The 13052-nt window shown below is 43.6% G+C and overlaps 1 protein-coding gene across 1 annotated transcript in view; it reads left to right on the top strand.

Moving 5' to 3' along the window:
* SPTBN5 (spectrin beta, non-erythrocytic 5) overlaps positions 1–13052 on the top strand; it is a 201019-nt gene that overhangs the window by 31644 nt on the left and 156323 nt on the right. Inside the window, exons 12-17 of the mRNA XM_075282805.1 lie at positions 340–627; positions 1277–1511; positions 1902–2041; positions 4413–4512; positions 4921–5091; positions 7766–7930. Coding sequence (XP_075138906.1) covers positions 340–627; positions 1277–1511; positions 1902–2041; positions 4413–4512; positions 4921–5091; positions 7766–7930 — 1099 coding nt within the window. The remainder of the gene's footprint in view (positions 1–339; positions 628–1276; positions 1512–1901; positions 2042–4412; positions 4513–4920; positions 5092–7765; positions 7931–13052) is intronic.

The raw sequence follows: 13052 nt of genomic DNA, 5'->3' as shown, positions 1-13052 counted from the left end.
CCTGGCACATCTGTGTGACACTACATGGACAGCCTAATAATGTTAATAGGTACCATTTAAAACAACATTTCTCATCTGAAAAAAGACATCGTCCATAACAAAAAGTCTCTTTAAGACAATACTTTCTCATGTACCTTCGTTGGGGTTATATAACTAGTGAAGAAGGGTCCTTACTTTGAACTCTCCTTTAGCTAAGGCCTTGAGCCCTGACCAACACAGCACTTGGAAGTAGAGATCATAAGCATTGTTCACCATTACAGGTGAAATGTATATTTACAATGCAGTTTCCCATATGTTTTTTTTATTCATTTACATTTATTTATTTGTTGTTTTTTTCAGCATGAGACACACAAATCCACAAGAGAGTTTAGTTATTAGAAAACAGATTGAAGAAATGGAAATGCTTCTTGGACAACTGAAGCAGGAGGCTCAGGTGAAAAAAGACAAACTCCAAAAGGCCAAAGACCAAAAGATTTTCCTACAGGACAGCCATAGGCAGATGCTCTGGATCCAAGACATAAAAGACAAGTTAACAACTGAAGATATGGGCACTGATGTAGCATCTGCAGAACAGCTTCTTAGAGACCACCGGTACCTACTTAAAGAGATTGAGGGTCAGAAAGACAGGTAAGGAACTGGGTGATTTATTAACTATTGATTGTAACAAAGGTTACATCTATACTCCTACAATCCAATACACATCGATAAGCTTAGCCCATCGAAGTCTGTAGAGAAGAGAGAGGAGATGAGAACTAGAGCAGAGAAATTGCAGATGACAGTTCTCTTGCCAACTTACTTCTCCATAGACTTGAATGGACAAAGTTTATCTGTGTGTAAGGACTGCTGGTGAAAAATCTATTCAGTAAGACTGATAAAAGGCAGAAGGAAATAAGAGAAAAAAAGGTTTTTCTTTAATAAATTATATTACAAAGTTTACTATTCTCACCTGTACTATCGATTTATTAAATAAAAAGGTTTGAAACGTTTAGCTACACTTTAAAGGAATTGCACAAGCCCCTTAACTGTTTACACAATTGGCTCGCTGTACTGTACAGTCCAATTCAAGCTTATGGGACTAACCTACAATAAAAATTACAGCCACATTCAAAGTATGAGGTTATGTCCTCATAAACAATAAAGGGGTCAAGCACTCTGCTGACTTTCCAGGTCCTTGCGGTGTATCCTCTCCTATGAACTGCCATCTTTTGTGAAACATAATAGCATTCTATGTGATGTGTTGTATTACATAAACTAATATTTCTTTTCTTACACACAGAATCATTGAACTTCAGCAAATGGGTAAAACTGTATATGAGTCAGGCAACAGTCCTGAAGTGCAAGATTCCTTAAAAAATCTTACTCAACAGTACAATGAGCTGAGCGATTTGTGGGTGAAAAGAAAACAAAAACTTGAGCAAGGTTTGGAGCTGCAGCAATTTTTGCGAGAAGCTGATAGCATTAATGCAGCAATTTCCAGCCATGAAGCATTTCTGAGGGTTAATGATCTTGGGGTAAGCCTACTTGAGAATCTAATTTTCTTATTCTAAGATGACTATCATTAGATGATACTGCACTACCGATTCCATGGTTGACAAACACATACATTCATTCCACGTATACACATTGTACATTGAACATGTGAGTTTACAATTAAGATACATCACTTATCTTAAAAGTCTCCTTATATGAGACAAATCAACTTCAGCATCTGCATTTCCTATAGGTATTCCTTTTCAGCATGTATTGTTTTAGTTCATTCATCAAGGTGATCAAAAGGAGTTGGATTATGGGAATACGTATTATCAACAAATGAATAAATAATTAAGTTATTTATTGTTGTCTTGTAAACTAATACATGTTGCCACCACATTCACACCGTGTTGTTTTTCATTATATCTCAGGACCAACTAGATACAGTCCAGAGCCTTTTGAACAGACATAAGCAGTTTGAGAAAGTTTTGGCAGCTCTTAATACTCGAGTGAGCAGTCTACGAACAAATGGAGAGTCCTTAGTGGCAAAGGATCACTTTGCTAGTGCCCTGTAAGAATTTTTTCTTTTTAAACAATATACAGTTGTTACCTGAATAATGGTATTATTGCAATTTATATATACTATTTATGTGTGCATCTTCTTAGGTACAGTTCTGGTAAACTAATAATATCAGATCTATATGAGTTCATTAAATGGTGATAAGTCCCCATGTAAACACAGCCTTAAAGTGGACCTTTTACTACCCCTACCAAGTCCTTTGCATCATTTAATAGGCTCTACTCCACTGATGCTAGCATTGCTGAAATTTTTTCTCTAGCTCCCACCATTCCCGAGCAATACACTTGGTTAGTTTTGGTGCCTGATATGCTATTTACACTCTGTACTGTCAGGTGGGCAGAGTCAAGCAGGAACAGGCAAAGGGTGTGATATTGAGGTCTGATACTGACCACCTCTGAATCACCTCTCAATAATGTTCTTCCTTGCCTGACGCTGACAGTATAGATTCTAAGTAGCATATCAAACACTAGAAATATCAGCAATTATATCTTAGGAATGTTGGGACCTGGAGAATAAATGTCACCTGTGCTGGAATCCATGGAGCTGATGAAAGGTCCCGTTGAAGCTGGCTGTAAACATTAGATAAATGTCAACTGAGCCTACCAATTTCAGCAGAAGCTGCTTTCCATTTAATACATATATGAGCCTCCCAACTACCAATCCAGAAACAAAGGATTGGGCAGTTGAATTTCTACATGCCCCATTGTTTTTTAAGGAGGGTAAGTAAGCTACTGCCGAATGTGTTTGACAGCAGCTTTCTCCAATCTGGACCATTCAGAGCCATGCATACACCCAAGTTCTGTAAATGTGTGTTTAGAATAGTTTGTAGGTTCAGGAGGAATAGCTGTCAGCCTAAAGAGGACAGCTCAACCACATGCATGAGTAGTTATACATTTTCTATAGGCTACTGATATAAATCAAATCAAATCAAAAAATGCTTTATTGGCACGTCCGAATAGGTATTTGGCATTGCCAAAGCTAGTAAAGTGGGTGGGTGGGGGGGGGAGTTGGGTTGGGTGGGTGGTGGGTATGGGGGGGGGGTTCGGTTATAACAGTCCATGGAGTCTCATCTTCCTCTTCGTTGGTGACTGCTATATGGGGAGGTGGGGGTGGGGGTGGGGGTGGGGCGGGTGTTTTGGGATAAATATAACAGTCCATGGAGTCTCATCTTCCTCTTGTTTGGTGACAGCTGGACACGTATTGGGCAGCGATCTCCACAGTGGCCTCTTCTTCTCCCAGTAGGATGTAGAGTTTCCTCTTCTCGTCTGCAGATATGAAGTCTGGGATGTGGGCAGAGAGTCTTTGGTAGTAGACGGCCCTCATAGCTGAGTATTTGGTGCAGTGTAGCAGGAAGTGGGTCTCGTCTTCTAGGGCCCCCTGGTCACAGTGCTGGCACAGTCTCTTCTCCCGTGGCTTGTACGTCTGTCTGTATTGCCCCGTCTCTATCTCTAGGTTGTGGGCGCTCAGTCTGTATCGGCTCAGGGTCTGTCTGTGCTTGGGGTGGCGTATTCTCTCCAGGTAGGTGGCCATGGTGTAGTCCCTTTGTAGGGATTGGTACACGGTGAGTTTCTTGGAGTTATTTATTTCGTTTCTCCATTCTTCAATGTACCGCTCTCTGTTTGCCTCTGTGGTCGCCTTTATTTCGGCCTTGGTTATCATCTGTTGGAGTTTTTGGTTTGGTGGTTGGCTGCTGTTTGGTTGTTGAATGTCTGGTTTGCTCAGGTGGCTTAGCCATGCTTGGTGGTGGTAGGAGTCAGGCTTGCTCCCCTGGATGTGTGCCTGGAAAGCTAGCGCCCTCTTCTGTATGGTGAGCCATAGGGGGAGTCTGCCTAGCTCTGCCCTGCAGGCTATGTTGGTGGTGTTGCGATGGACATGTAGCAGGTATTTGCAGAACTCCAGGTGGAAGTTCTCTGCTGGGCTGGAATCCCACCTTGACTGGTCTGGGTAGGTGGCTGGGCCCCAAACCTCACTGCCATAGAGAAGGATCGGGGAGATGACAGCGTCAAATATCTTCATCCAGACCCTCACCGGTGGTTTGAGGTGGTACAGTTGTCTTCTGATGGCGTAGAAGGTTCTGCAGGCTTTTGCTTTCAGGGTTTCTATTGCTGCTTTGAAGCTTCCTGATTGGCTGAGCTCCAGCCCCAGGTAGGTGTAGCTGTTGGTTTTCTCCAGTGTGGAGCCGTTCAGTGTGAATTGTGAGGTGGTGGAGGCTTTATTGTGGCCCTTCTTCTGGAATACCATGATTTTGGTCTTCTTCTGGTTGATGGGTAGGGCCCATGTGGTGCTGAATTTTTCCAGCACTGACAGGCTTTCTTGGAGGTCTCTATACTTGAGATAAAAAAATATCACTCTTGTCTGGCAGGATAAAGCAGAGAGTGTCTGACACTCAGAACAGATATGATAATTTGGACCAAAAAAGTGATGAAAGACAAAAACAACTCCTGGCTTCACTGAAACTTCAGGTAATATAGATCTCTGATTTTCCTAATAGCATAACTTTCTACTCTGAATAGATGAGTTATAGCCTCCAAGTCTGCATAAGCATTTATTTCAAGAGAATATACTATATATGTATTTAGCTTGATATTCAGTATATTTGCTTGACACATATTTAGCTTGATGATATTTAATAAGGGCATAGGGCATACAATGCAGGTGCTACACAAGGCCGCTTGCTGTGCATCACATGACAAAATCATAGATTAGGTATAATGAAAAAGCCCAGAAGAGAAGGTAAACAAGGTTACAACTACAGGGGCATATTTGGCTGGAACATGAAAACATTGAGGTTACAGCCAGGCCATCAACTTCCAGCTTTTAAAATGCGGACAACCCCTTTAAATTACCCTTTTGTATGTTTTTTTTTAAAGGAATTCAATCGAGATGCCACAGAACTTTTGGTGTGGATGGAGGAGAAGTATAAAATTGCCTTAGATGAGTCATATCGGGACCCGACTAATATCCTGCGTAAATTAAAGTGGCATGAAGCAGCTGAGCGAGAGATGGATGCCAGCCAAGTGCACTTTGAAGACTTAGTAAAGGTTTGTACATAAAAGATTTTTCTGTCCATTATAATACCCTCCTAAAGCCGGTCATATACTCATGCTAGATATAGCAACCATCATGAAGTTCACATTCAGCATTTCAGATTATGCTATTGAATAACACTTTCCAAGTCATATTCAAATTTTCTCTTTTTCTAAAATTAAAAAGGAGGGAGTATACAGCCTTTTTCTGTTGCTTAGTCTGAGACAACATTGGTTCAGGCTGCTTTGCTGTTGCAGCTTTTACTCATGATGTGACAAGGGGTATTTCTTTGGCTAACTCTGACTCCCTCTAGATCAGGGGTGCCCAATACGTCGATCACGATCTACCGATCGATCGCAAAGGACGTATGGGTCGATCGGGGGATGCAGCCAGGGATCCCCGGTGTCTGCTTGTTCACAGTGCAGGCTGAGAGTCGTCTCTCAGCTTAAGCTGTGAACAAGTACTCCGGACACTTGCAGGTCGGGCAGCAGCAGCTCCGGGGAGTATGACGCGCTCCCCGCTCTTAGGGATGGAGGGAGCCGGGATGCTGCTTGTTCACAGCGCAGGCTGAGAGTCATCTCTGGACACTGGCAGGCGGGGCTGCCACAGCCCCAGCCTACCAGTGTCCACAGATAACTCTCAGCCTGCGCTGTGAACAAGCAGACACCGGGGAACCCTGGGCGGCCACAGAACGTCGCTGTCTCCTGCTCTCACGCTCCCCCCGCCCCGCCCACAAGAAGGGGGTAGTAGATCTTTTGCCTTGGTCAGTTTTTAAAGTAGCTCACATGCTGAAAAAGTGTGAGTACCCCTGCTCTAGATAGTTTAGCTAGACTGCAGTTACAGATCACAGCTTTTGTGATGGAGCTGAACTATAAAGCAGGTAAAGAACAAGATATGGGAATAATAAATAGCAGGCATTACCTCTTGTTGTTAGTGATGTACAGGGGTATAAATTGTGGGGGTGCAGAGGGTGCAGGAGCCTTAGGGGGCCCATAAGCACTGGCATCAGTATTGAGATTACAGTTTCCATTTGGCCCATAAACCAAGGAGACCCACAGATTACCCTCACTGCACTAAGGTTCATTAAACTCCTTATCACCCATAACCATCACTATCAAGAATTCGCTGTAGGGATGAGGTAGGGGGACCCGGACAAAAGATTGCACCGGGGCCCACAAGACTTTAGTTATGCCAATGGTGATGTTTATAGCATGTTTGAGGTCCTGAATGGAGGGTAACTTTCATTTTAAACACTCACATGAATGTTATCATTATATATCTTACTATGAAATTATATGAATCTTTTTCCCAAATCAAGATCCCACAAACCCCAACATAACCACCAATGTCAACTTTTCATGACTGGTTTCAAGTACAGTACAATTATCAGCTGCTAATACTGACATACATATGCGAAATACAACAAACTGTGGTAATGTTCATCGCCGCCAGCCTGGAATTGTTTAGTACATAACATTTCTTGTATATGTACAGTATATTTAGCCTCTTCTATTTTTATTTTTTGTTGTAAATTGTAGGACTGAAATTCATTGTCCCCTTCTCTGCTTTGTTATTGAATGGGCACACATAAGAATATACTGTAGGTTACTGGTATGCTATCATCATAATGCAGTTATATCAGAGGCACTTTAAGAGATTGTATGAGATTAAAAAAACATTACAGCGCTCTTCCAGAAATAGAGCCACTCTTTTCCATGAATAATGTTCAGTATTGAAGATCAGCCCCATTTACTTGTATGAGATTGAGCTGCAATACATACATGGACACATGACACTGTTTCTGGAGGAATAGACATGTTTTTTTTTTCCCTACAGTCTCTTGTTTTGTTCAGCATTTAGAAAGCAATGAAAGTGTCCATAGCACAGTAGATGGCAGTGGGAGAAGACTAGTACAGATAAATTACACATCAGACTCTTCATATTATATAGATCAAAAATGGGAAACTGTGGACATTCACGTCAGAGAACCTAGTCAACCACAGTTAGTCTACGCATAGGCATATATATGCAGCGACTTTAAAACGCTGCGTTTTTTTCCGCCACGACCAAATCCCTTCGTTTACACCAATATTGCCTTAAGCAATATTTCTGGTATGACTTCTTCAAGAAGCACATCACCCAATATCAAAACTTTACTTCACTTGACCTTTTCATCAAAGGAATGATCGTACTTTGTTCCCCTCTCGAGATGTGTTATAGGAATTTGGTATGGATCAGGAATCTGGGAATGTAGAGAGTTTCACAGTTACATACTCCTCCTCCTGTGACATGGACATGACATAATCACTCCAGCTATGACATCCGTATATTTTGTAATGGAAGTAAAGAGTCTTGAATTTATTTTAGTTTTAATCTTTGCAGTAGTCCCTTTTTTATATTAGTGACAGCTGTATCTAACCTGACTAATGCTGTAATACAGAACCATCTGCTTCCTTCCCCACCATTCGATTCACTTTCTAATCCCCAGGAAGTAAATGGATATAAAACAAAAGATAATGCAGCTAGTACAATAAACACATTTATAACCTAACCTTATAATGAATCCTAAAGTGTCAGCCATTTAGTGAATCGCTGCTTACAATTGGTTCTGCATGCTTTTCATTGTATGTTTAAGAAACTGTGCTTTGAGAGTATTCATGCAATCCCCATGTATTTATCTGGTGACAGGTCGGACAGCAGCTGCTAAAAGAAGATCATTATGAAAAAGTCTCCATCCAGTCGAAAATGTTGGAAGTCATTAATAAATGGGAAGATTTAAAGAAGAAGATGGCTGATAGAGGAGATAAGTTGCGGCAGGCAGGACAGCAGGAACAACTAATGGAATTGCTGCAGGTCAGCCAATAACCATATAATAAAGGACACCGAATGTCTTTCTTAAGATAGATCCATCCTACTGAGGTAGAGAACAGAGTCCCATCATAAAAGGGCTGCTCTCTTCCCAGCACTGACCTTGGGTACCACTTTAAGTCTTGAACGATATGTCAGCATTGTGGCGACCACTATTATGGAGTCAGTGTGTGACTTACATTAATAAAGGAGCACTCTGTAGATGGTCACATAAAGGATCCATTACCACTTCTGACATGTCGGTAAATTCTTGATTTAATTCTGGAGCATCTTTTCCTATAACTTTTCATTGTACTGCTACACCTCTATTATTTCTCCTATAAATTTATGAATATGCAACTGGATGTTGCCATTCCCCTTGTGAAAAGGCTGTGTCTCTAGTTACTCTTACACGGGCATCACCAATTGGACATTGTCACAGTGTATAGAGATACCCCTCCCCCCATCTGGTAAAAACCAGTTGTTACTATTTTAATACATTTTAGGGGAAATAACAGGAAAATACTGTTGGAAGAAATGTTTGAGAATTGTTTATTACAGGAAATAGAAGTATGTACTAAATGGTGACCCAAGAGGTGACAGGTTCTCTTTATACATAAAACTGACTAACTGTTATTTATTGGGAGAATGGGGATCCTGATCCTCTGTTCAACACCTTAGGGAGGAGGAGACAAAATGCAGAGGTGGTTTTCTTTCCAGTGTATAGTTTATAACTTGCATCTGTTTTTGTGTTCCCCTAAAAGGTGAGAGCCACAAAATTGATATCCTCTAAAAATTCATCCAGAGATATTGTCTATATAAATAGAGACAAAGTGGTGAGATACCACAGATGGATTGAGGATTCTGAGTTAGTGGCATCTGAATGGTGCCAGTGTATTTGTCTTTTCAGTGGTCTAGTAGTGCAATCCACCTTCAGGATTCTGCACATGGTAGAATCCACAATGCATGCTAATGTGCAAGACTAGTGTTATAACTTATATACAGATCCTTTCTACTTCTCCTTGGATTTTTGTTCCCTGGTACACAACTCATCCGCAGAAATCTACATGAGCTGATCAAAAAATCTGTAGCTGCTTTAGGTTTGTATTCTGTATGCTTCAATGTTATAATGTGACCCTCTGACCAGAAAAGTCTGTGTACTCCTGATATAAAGGCTTAGCAATACTACTGATAATTATTTTGGTTTACACCAGATGTCTAAGAAAGTTGATTTCCTTGTTTAAAAATGTCCTGTATCTTCAATAGCCAACAATGTGATGTCAACAGTTTGCAGAATATTGTTAACATCACATTGTTGGCGATACATGGTACATGGAATTCTTATGTTTGTTTGAGGACTTGGACTGCCGCTTATTCTGCTTAAGTCAGTATTGTCAGCGATTGTTATAGCCATTTATTGTAGGGGATGAAGGAGAAATCTTGTGAATACTGATTTAAAGGAGAGCAAGTGGGGCAGACGGCCTGATAGTGCAGCGTATGTATCTGCTGAGTACATTGAGGACGGCGTGCCAGAATGGAGCAACGCATGGACATCTCCAAAAAATATGTCAGTGATCGAATTTTTCCCCAACCTCTCCAACAATAGGGTCAAGATGTCGGGTAGATTTTTGATATTCTCAGTGGGGTATAATACCAGTGTGAAAGGAGTTTATGGTATTGTTCCCAATGAGAGGCACATGAAGTAGATTTATGAGCCCAGGTCATGGCACCGCTCCACTCTGACACGTCAAAGCAACCAGCTAATAACGCTAGGTTCACACCTGCGTTCGGGTCTCCATTCTGTGGTTTCTGTCTTCTGCATGCAAGAAGATGGAAACCACCGACCAGGTCCGGCCGTGAGCGGCGGTGAGCGTTTTATGCTCTCCGCCACGAAACCGTTTTTTTAAACCGGACACAGAGTACTGCATATCCGACTCTGTGTCCGGATTAAAAAAAACGGTTCCGCGGTGGAGAGCATAAAACGCTCACCGCCGCTCTCGGCCGAGTCCTGGTCGGTGGTTTCCATCTTCTTTCCGTCTCCTGCCTCTATTTTGTGCAGGAAACAGAAACCTGCATAATGGAGACCGGACGCAGATGTGAACGAGCCCTAAGTCAAACTCCCACTTCAAGAGGGGAGGGGACTTAGTGAATTGGTGATCATTGGCTATAATGGGCAAAATGTTGTCCCATTCTCGTCTGTAGAATTGCTGCTCAACAGCCCTGGGTCGTTTTTGGTGGATTTGCTAAATGTTCACTAAATCCTATAAGCGCCCTCCGTGAAAGAGATGGTGTCTGTATAGGAACTTATGTTGTTCTAAAACCTCTATATCGTGCTTTTCAAGATGTGTAAACGGCCTATGCCATAGGCACAAATGCAACCCCATAACACAGAGATGCAGACTTTTTTTTGGATTGTATGTTATATGGCTTCTAGAGATGAGCGAACACTAAAATGTTCGAGGTTCGAAATTCGATTCGAACAGCCGCTCAATGTTCGTGTGTTCGAACGGGTTTCGAACCCCATTATAGTCTATGAGGAACAGATACTCGTTAAGGGGGAAACCCAAATCCGTGTCTGGAGGGTCACCAAGTCCACTATGACACCCCAGGAAATGATGCCAACACCTCTGGAATGACACTGGGACAGCAGGGGAAGCATGTCTGGGGGCATCTAACACACCAAAGACCCTCTATTACCCCAACATCACAGCCTAACAACTACACACTTTACACACTCAATACCACCTCTCTGACAGTAGGAAAACACCTTGAAACATGTGTATTTGGCACTTGCAGTGAGGAGAGCTTGTCACCAGCAGTGAATTTGGCCCTTGTAGTAAGTTGAGGTTGGCACCAACATTTGTTTTGAAAATCAGGGTGGATTGAGCCTCTAACCAGCAGAGTTTGGGCAAATTCATGGTGGAGGGAGCCTCTAAAAACCCCAGTTTGGGCAAATTCATGGTGGAGGGAGCCTCTAAAAACCCCAGTTTGGACCAATTCATGGTGGAGGGAGCCTCTAACCAGCCCAGTTTGGGCAAATTCATGGTGGAGGGAGCCTCTAACCAGCCCAGTTTGGACCAATTAATGGTGGAGGGAGCCTCTAACCAGCCCAGTTTGGACCAATTAATGGTGGAGGGAGCCTCTAACCAGCCCAGTTTGGACCAATTAATGGTGGAGGGAGCCTCTAACCAGCCCAGTTTGGACCAATTAATGGTGGAGGGAGCCTCTAACCACCCCAGTTTGGACCAATTCATGGTGGAGGGAGCCTCTAAACAGCCAAGTTTGGACCAATTCATGGTGGAGGGAGCCTCTAAAAACCCCAGTTTGGACCAATTCATGGTGGAGGGAGCCTCTAACCAGCCCAGTTTGGGCAAATTCATGGTGGAGGGAGCCTCTAAACAGCCCAGTTTGGGCAAATTCATGGTGGAGGGAGCCTCTAACCAGCCCAGTTTGGACCAATTAATGGTGGAGGGAGCCGCTAAACAGCCCAGTTTGGGCAAATTCATGGTGGAGGGAGCCTCTAAACAGCCCAGTTTGGACCAATTCATGGTGGAGGGAGCCTCTAAAAAACCCAGTTTGGACCAATTCATGGTGGAGGGAGCCTCTAAACAGCCCAGTTTGGGCAAATTCATGGTGGAGGGAGCCTCTAAACAGCCCAGTTTGGGCAAATTCATGGTGGAGGGAGCCTCTAACCAGCCCAGTTTGGACCAATTAATGGTGGAGGGAGCCTCTAAACAGCCAAGTTTTGGGAAATTCATGGTGGAGGGAGCCTCTAACCAGCCCAGTTTGGACCAATTCATGGTGGAGGGAGCCTCTAAACAGCCCAGTTTGGGCAAATTCATGGTGGAGGGAGCCTCTAAAAAACCCAGTTTGGACCAATTCATGGTGGAGGGAGCCTCTAACCAGCCCAGTTTGGACCAATTAATGGTGGAGGGAGCCTCTAAACAGCCAAGTTTGGACCAATTCATGGTGGAGGGAGCCTCTAAAAACCCCAGTTTGGACCAATTCATGGTGGAGGGAGCCTCTAACCAGCCCAGTTTGGGCAAATTCATGGTGGAGGGAGCCTCTAACCAGCCCAGTTTGGGCAAATTCATGGTGGAGGGAGCCTCTAACCAGCCCAGTTTGGACCAATTAATGGTGGAGGGAGCCGCTAAACAGCCCAGTTTGGACCAATTCATGGTGGAGGGAGCCTCTAAAAACCCCAGTTTGGACCAATTCATGGTGGAGGGAGCCTCTAAAAAACCCAGTTTGGACCAATTCATGGTGGAGGGAGCCTCTAACCAGCCCAGTTTGGACCAATTAATGGTGGAGGGAGCCTCTAAACAGCCAAGTTTGGACCAATTCATGGTGGAGGGAGCCTCTAAAAACCCCAGTTTGGACCAATTCATGGTGGAGGGAGCCTCTAACCAGCCCAGTTTGGACCAATTAATGGTGGAGGGAGCCTCTAACCAGCCCAGTTTGGACCAATTAATGGTGGAGGGAGCCTCTAACCACCCCAGTTTGGACCAATTCATGGTGGAGGGAGCCTCTAAACAGCCAAGTTTGGACCAATTCATGGTGGAGGGAGCCTCTAAAAACCCCAGTTTGGACCAATTCATGGTGGAGGGAGCCTCTAACCAGCCCAGTTTGGGCAAATTCATGGTGGAGGGAGCCTCTAAACAGCCCAGTTTGGGCAAATTCATGGTGGAGGGAGCCTCTAACCAGCCCAGTTTGGACCAATTAATGGTGGAGGGAGCCGCTAAACAGCCCAGTTTGGGCAAATTCATGGTGGAGGGAGCCTCTAAACAGCCCAGTTTGGACCAATTCATGGTGGAGGGAGCCTCTAAAAAACCCAGTTTGGACCAATTCATGGTGGAGGGAGCCTCTAAACAGCCCAGTTTGGGCAAATTCATGGTGGAGGGAGCCTCTAAACAGCCCAGTTTGGGCAAATTCATGGTGGAGGGAGCCTCTAACCAGCCCAGTTTGGACCAATTAATGGTGGAGGGAGCCTCTAAACAGCCAAGTTTTGGGAAATTCATGGTGGAGGGAGCCTCTAACCAGCCCAGTTTGGACCAATTCATGGTGGAGGGAGCCTCTAAACAGCCCAGTTTGGGCAAATTCATGGTGGAGGGAGCCTCTAAAAAACCCA

The sequence above is a fragment of the Leptodactylus fuscus genome, chromosome 7 (genome assembly GCF_031893055.1).
Source record: "Leptodactylus fuscus isolate aLepFus1 chromosome 7, aLepFus1.hap2, whole genome shotgun sequence".
NCBI classification, from domain to species: domain Eukaryota; kingdom Metazoa; phylum Chordata; class Amphibia; order Anura; family Leptodactylidae; genus Leptodactylus; species Leptodactylus fuscus.
The sequence above is the reverse complement of the archived record's forward strand: the minus strand, read 5'-3'. Positions and strand labels throughout refer to the sequence as shown.